A 7,309-nucleotide genomic window follows, 5' to 3' on the forward strand; every position below is an offset into this window, starting at 1 on the left:
ATTAAAAATATTTAATTAAAATATATATTTAATTAAGCTACAACTACATTATTTATTTCTTCCATTTTCTCCTTTGTATCCCTCTCATGTCTGACAACTCTTCCATACCAAATTCAAGGGTTCATTTCTTTTACTATTTTCACATGTACATATAAATTATACACACACACACATGTATACATACTATATAAAATGTACATATAACCTGCTGAGTCTATTCAACATTGTTTGCATGTATATGTGTCTAAAGAAGTCTACTCAGTACAGAATAAAAATTTTATCCTCAAGAATGTTCAACTTCAATTTGAATCTCTTAAGCTGTCAATGAAACTTAAAGCCCTAGCAAAGAGTCTCCTCATTGCAACCTTTATTTCCTTATTTCTCAGTGTATAGATGACAGGATTCATAGAAGGAGTGATAATGGCATCGAAAATTGCTAAAAATTTATCTATGGGTAAAGTCGGGAAAGGCCACACATAGACAATAATGCAAGGACCAAAGAAGAAAATGACCACAGTGATGTGAGCTGAGAGAGTGGAGAGGGCCTTGGAGGAAGCACCTGAGGAGTGTTTATGAACTGTGACCAGGATGAAGATGTAAGACACAATCAAGATGAAGAAGGTGGCCATGGAGATGAAACCACTGTTGGCAGTGACCAGGAACTCCAGTCTGTATGTGTCTGTACATTCGAGTTTGATGAACCGAGGAAAATCACAATAAAAGCTGTCCATTTTATTAGCTCCACAGAAGGGTAAATTTACAACAAAAGCCAATTGGGCCACAGAATGGATAAGGCCAATGATCCAAGCAAGAGCCAAAAGAACAGTGCACATTCTGAGACTCATGATGGTCAGGTAGTGGAGGGGCTTACAGATAGCGATGTACCTGTCATAGGCCATGACTATGAGCAACACCATCTCTGTTCCCCCAACAGTGTGAATGAAGAACATCTGAGTGATGCATCCATTCAAGGAGATGACTTTGTGCTTCCTGAAGAGGTCATAAATCATCTTTGGAGTAGCGATGCTGGACACACCTGTATCAATGAAGGAGAGGTTTGCCAGCAGGAAGTACATGGGGGAGTGCAGGTGGTGGTCTGAGATGATTGTGAGCACAATGAGCAGGTTCCCCAGCATGCTTGCCACATAGAATACTGTGAAGAACAGAAAAAGGAGAATCTGAATTCTCCATGAATTGGTGAGGCCTAACAACAAAAATTCTGATACCATTGAGTTATTTCCTCTATCCATCAACTTGTGCAAGCTTGACCATGAGTTGACTATCACCTGAAGGGCACAAGAGGGGAAATTAATTTTTATGCAAAAGGGTTTTCTTGATTATAAAGTAATGAGCCAAATACAAGAAACTAAAACAACCTGGTGTTTTACAGTGAGATTATACAGAATCACAGAGATGAGGTGCAGAATTTTTCTATGCTTACATATATTTAGGGCGACTTGATCATTTAAACCTAAATTTACTATTATAGTTTACAACCAAGAGAGGAAAAATAGAAGCAAAGCATTTGAACATCTAAGGTGAGTCAAACAAGCTGTACAGGTTCTTGTCTTCACCACATTCCACATGAGAAATTTTTTCCTTCCCTGGATGCACAGTAAAAGAAATTTGTGCTTTCAGCTCCTATGCCTTGCTTCCTTAATTTGTTCTGGAATTTATTTTTGTTTAAATTACTGATACATCTTGTTTTCCTAGTTTTTCAATATTTTCATAAATGAAAAAAATTAAAAATATTAAAAATATTTTCTCAGTTAAACTAGTGCCTTTTCCTTAATTAAATTTGTTCTTAGATAATTTTATACATGTGTACAATGCTTACTGACCACTCATCCCCATCCTTCATCATATTCCACCCATCCCATTCACACAAAAAACAAATTCTTTTAATGTCCATATATATACATTTTGTTTTGTGACACCCTGATTTTCATCAGGTCCACATGTGTAACTATGTGCCTGCAGTTCTCTTTTTTAGAGGCTGGTGTGCTCACTAAAGCATAGACAAGTGGGGGCATTTGTTTTTCTACACTTCCTTTCCTAGGACCTATCAATAGCCAATAAACAGTACCCTAAAAGTCTCTGATCTTTCCATGTAAATTATATTTAGGGTCAGTCTGGGACCCAATGATCTGATTGGCTGCCCCCCAAAATACAAAGGAAGATAAATATACAACTCTACCATGAGCTCCAGAAACAACTCTGAAGAATAAACATGTCAGTCTCGTTTGCCAAAAAGATAATGAGAGATCCCTGAGTTAGTCAGCTGAATCTGTCCTCAGTTGATGGGAACCACTGTCTTAAAGAACTAAGAGAAAATGAGAAACTTCAATCATGTGAGAACTTTTAATTCCCTAAAGGAAAAACCAGAAATTTGTTTGACTCATGCTTAGAAGTTAAGTGGCAGGAATGAAGACTATGAAGCACAGAAGCTAATAACAGAAGTAGAAAATATAGTTATAAAAAACTAAAAGGGTAAGAAAAATAAGAAGGGAATATGGAACATAAAATATGAAAATATTATGCACGTTTCCCATGTAATGCCTTTTTTGTGATAAGTATTCTACCTTTCTTTTATAACCAGCTTGGAGCCTCCTGAACATCTTCTCCAAAAGCATGAGCAGAAGTCACACATTCTCATTTGATCCTCTTCTCTCTGCTTCTATAACACAAAAGGAAACATATCAAGAATGAATTGTAGCTTCGTATGAGGTCAAATAATTTATGACCAATAGTTGTAGGCAGACCCTCTGTCCATGGTAGGTTGAACTGATGTCTGCTTTGCTATGAACTATCTGTTCACACATGTGTTTTATTTATGTGGTAGTGCTGTAAGTGGGGGATGTTCTCCAGGTTTGGAGAACATTCTGACTGAGAGCATCACCTTTTCCAAAACAAAGAGCTTTATGTTGTTTTTCCCAAGAAAAAAGCTTCTAATTAGTGTGGTCCACTGAGTCTACACTGTCACCTAGGGAATAAAAAGGACAAAAGACACGAAGAACAAAATCAGCTCACACATAGATGTTCAGAATAATTTTGCCTCAGAATGAGTGATTAAAGTAACTGATCAGAAAGCCAACACCTCAGAAATCTGAGAGGCAGAGATGCTAGACAAAAAGTCAACTACTTATTCAAGAATTAGCAATGAAGACTCATTAAATAAGAAACAAGGGTAGGCCAAGTTGTCATTCACTTTGGCAATCTATGTCTTCCAGTTTCTTACAGTCCCAAGTCCAGACCTCTGGTTTTATATAGTTCTTATCTGAAATATGTTCAAATAATTGAGTGCTAATTCCTAAGTAGAAGAGGTATTGTTATGTCACAAAGTTTTCTACCAACTCTCTGTGACCATATTTAACAACAGTGTATTTAGATAAAATACAGTTTCTATCAGTACACAGATAAATGATCACCGATTTTTATGAGATGCAAAGTAATGGAAACTCATATAGAGTTGGTGGAAATAAAGATTAGTTTAGATGCTAAGTGAATATGTGGAGATTCCTCAAATAATATTGGAATGTCAATAAGATGTTTACATGATAATATCAATTGCTGCATTATTAAAATTACAATGCATTGTAACTGGTAGAAAGAAAGAATTTATTAAGTATTGGCTATATGTTCTACATTGGATGCCACTTCTTGCTTTCCTTCACAATTTAGGTTGTAGGAGAATGTGGCAGTGGCCTTGAAGTTTGAAAATTGTATGCTGTCATAGGAAGAATTATCTTGGAACAGTAATATCTGAAGAATGATGGAAATTATAGAAATATAGAAAACATTCCTTTAGGAAAATTATAGAATGTACATAACTGTTGTTAAATATGGTCACAGAGAGTTGGTAGAAAACTTTGTGACATAACAATACCTCTTCTACTTAGGAATTAGCACTCTATTATTTAACCACATTTTAGATAAGAAATATATATACAGAAACTGTAGGAAATATTCTGAAAATATATATTCCAATACACTAGAAAATATAGAATGACAAAATATTTAGGGATGTCAGACCTACTGACATTAAACCTGGAGGGTGCCTACAACCTAGGTAAATATCTGGGCAATGAGATTGAAGCAATAAAGAATTTCCCATCTATGAAATGCACAAAGCCAGGGGAATTCACTGATGTATCCTATAATTCCATTATTGAAGGCCTAATACCAATGTGTTTCAGACTATTTTATAAAACATAAATGGCAAGAACATTTTCAGATCCTTGTTCAAAGTTAGTATTATCCTAATATTAAAACTAGAGAAGGACATGACAAAGGAAATTTTAACCTATTTGTTCTTTTTGTTCAAGAAGCAAAAATGTAAAAAAAAAAAAATGGCACTGAAAAGAAATCCAAAGGAATTATAATATGAACAACTTATATTTTGCGAACATTCTTTTCAAACATGAAAAGTATCTTTGAAAATATAATATCCCATCTTAAAGCTAATTCCTGAAAAAAAACTAGAAATACAAAAATATACTTGAGAGTATGATCAGCTATCTACAAAAGCTTGAGAGATAACATTGTATTAATGTGGAAGAAGTAAAAATAATTCTATTTCAGGTATATGAATAGATCTATCTATCTATCTATCTATCTATCATCTATCTATCTATCTATCTATCTATCATCTATCTATCTATCTATCTATCTATCTATCTATCTATCTATCTATCTATCTATTCATCCATCTATCACCTATCAATCATCTATCAATCATCTATCATCTATCCACTCCTTCCTCTATCTATCTATCTATCTATCTATCTATCTATCTATCTATCCATCTATCCATCCATCTATTTATAGAACAGCAAATATTCTCAATAGTGGTGGTGAAAACACCCTGGAAAGGAGTCTCTTTAATAAGCAGTAAGGAGGGGGAGAAGAAGAAAGGGGGGGCAGGATCAAGTATGGGAAGAGAGGGAAGTCCAGAGGGTCAAGAAAATGAGCAGAAATATGTAGCAGTGGGGGGTGGGGTGAGGAACCACTAGAAAGTCCCAGATGCTAGGGAAGTGAGAGATTCCCAGGACCCAACAGGGATGACATTAATCGAAATACCCAACAAAAGGGAGCTAGAACCTGGAGAGACCACTTCCAGTAGATAGGCATGGCCCCCAGTTGAGGGATGGGGTAACCTACCCATCTCAAAAAAAATTAACCCAGGATTGTTCCTGTTTATAGGAAACACAGGGACAAAAAAAAAATGAAGCAGAGACTGAAGAAAAGGCCATCCACAGGCTGCCCCACCTAGGGATGCATCCCATCTGCAGACACTAAACCCTGACACTATTGCAGAGGCCAAGTAGTGCTTATTGACATGAGCCTGGTATAGCTATTCTCTGAGAGGCTTTGCCAGCACCTAACTAAGACAGATGTGGATGCTTACAGCCATTCATTGGACTGAGCCTGGGAAATCCAATGAAAGAGTTAGGGGAAGGACTCAAGGAACTGAGGGGGATTGAAGAACACCAATATCAACTAACTGGACCTCCCAGAGCTCCTAGGGACTAAACCACCAATCAAAGAGTATAGATGGATGGGTCCATGGCACTAGCTACATATGTAGCAGAGGATTGCCTTATCTGGCATCAATGGGGAGGCCCTCGTTCCTGTGGAGGCTTGATACTCGAGTGTATGGGAATGCTAGAATGGTGAGGTGGGAGTGGGTGATTGGGTTGGGGAGCATCCTTATAGAGGCAAATGGGAGGTGGGATGGGATGGGAGGTTTGAAGCAGGGAGACAGGGAAGGGGGACAACATTTGAAATGTAAATAAATAAAATAACCAAAAAATAAAATAAAAGAAATATTGCTCCCTATTTTTTTTTAAATTAAGCAGTGCTTGAAAAACTAGATATCTTCATGAAGAATACTTGAAGTAGATCAAGTTTTTTCATTTGTAAAAAAAAAATCAATTTAAAGTGAATGAAAGGCATTAATTTAACACTTGAAACTTATAGAGGAAAATATGGCATAAAGATATATATTCAAGATATATACACAGGCATTGAATTTTAAAATATGACTGCTATAGCAAAGGAAAAATTAGAGTAGTAGAAGAAATGGAACTAAATCAAATATATAGTTTCTATACAGAGTGAAGATGCAGAACCTAGAATGGGAGAGCTTTGACCTATCTACATCTTAAAGAGAATCAATAGTGAAAACACATAAAAATTTAATATTAAGCCAAAAAATAAATGATTTCACAAAAATGCAAACCAAGCATAGAGTACCTTCTTGCGGATTGTTGGCCAGAAAGGTCCTAGAAGCCCCCAATCAACATACCTTGCTTGAACAATATTAAGAAATGAAACTGGATTAGGTTGAAAGGTTACTCCATGTACTTAGGTTTCACAGTGCGAGATGGTTTTATGGAGGCTGCTAGGAGAATAAAGGCATCAACAGTTTTACCCAGCTTGAACGTTATGAGCTACAATATTGGTTTGCTATGTAAGATCGGTTTCCTCATGCAATAATGACCTGTCGTTACAGAGCTAACCAGCTATCTCTGTTTGGATTGAAGGTGACCCCAAAGGAGGAAATCCATACTGTATGCTGTTTTGCTGTCCATTTTTATATGTGCAGTGTTTTTTTAAATTTCTTTTTTATTTTTATTTGTTTAGATATTTTCTTTATTTACATTTCAAATGTTATCCCCTTTCCTAATTTCCCCTCTGAAAATTCCCTCTCTCCTCTCCCCTCCCTCTGCTCCCCAACTCACCCACTCTCATTCCTGGTACTCACATTCCCCTATACATAGAGCCTTCATAGGACCAAGGGCCTCCCCTCCCATTGATGACTGAGTAGGCCATCCTCTGCTATATATATAGCTAGAGTTACAAGTTCCACCATGTGTCTTCTTTGATTGGCTCTGGGGGTACTGCTTAGTTCATATTGATGATCCTCCTGTGGAGCTTCAGACCCCTTCAGCTCCATGGGTACTTTCTCTGGTTCCTTCATTGGGAACCTTGTGCTCTGTACAATGGATGACTGTGAGCATCCATTTCTGTATTTTCCAGGTACTGGCAGAACCTCCCAGGAGACATCTATATCAGGCTCCTGTCAACAGGCTCTTGTTGGTATCTGCCTAATGTCTGGATTTTGTGGTTGTTTATGGGATAGATCCCCAAGTGGGGCAGTCTCTGGATGGTTGTTCCTTCAGGCTCTGCTCTGAACTTTGAATCTGTAACTGCCAGACTGATTTCCAGAGTGGTTGTACAAGCTTGCGATCCCACCAGCAATGGAGGAGTGTTCCTCTTTCTCCATATCCTTGCCAGCATCTGCTGT

The 7,309-nt window shown here is 37.1% G+C and overlaps 1 protein-coding gene across 1 annotated transcript; it reads right to left on the reverse strand.

The window, feature by feature from the left end:
• Window positions 1-299: 299 nt before the first annotated feature.
• On the reverse strand, window positions 300-1,256 carry LOC110287712 (olfactory receptor 4F6-like). The gene has a single exon (XM_021154263.2). The coding sequence runs from the start codon at window positions 1,248-1,250 to the stop codon at window positions 300-302; it is 951 nt and encodes a 316-aa protein (XP_021009922.1). The 5' UTR covers window positions 1,251-1,256.
• Between the last annotated feature and the right edge of the window lie 6,053 nt (window positions 1,257-7,309).

The sequence above is a fragment of the Mus caroli genome, unplaced genomic scaffold, assembly GCF_978045245.1.
Source record: "Mus caroli unplaced genomic scaffold, Mus_caroli_1 scaffold_2, whole genome shotgun sequence".
In the NCBI taxonomy this organism is placed as follows: domain Eukaryota; kingdom Metazoa; phylum Chordata; class Mammalia; order Rodentia; family Muridae; genus Mus; species Mus caroli.

Coding starts and splice junctions, on each gene's coding strand:
- LOC110287712 (XM_021154263.2), bottom strand. CDS start 1,250: ATGGATAGAGGAAATAACTCAATGGTATCAGAATTTTTGTTGTTAGGC.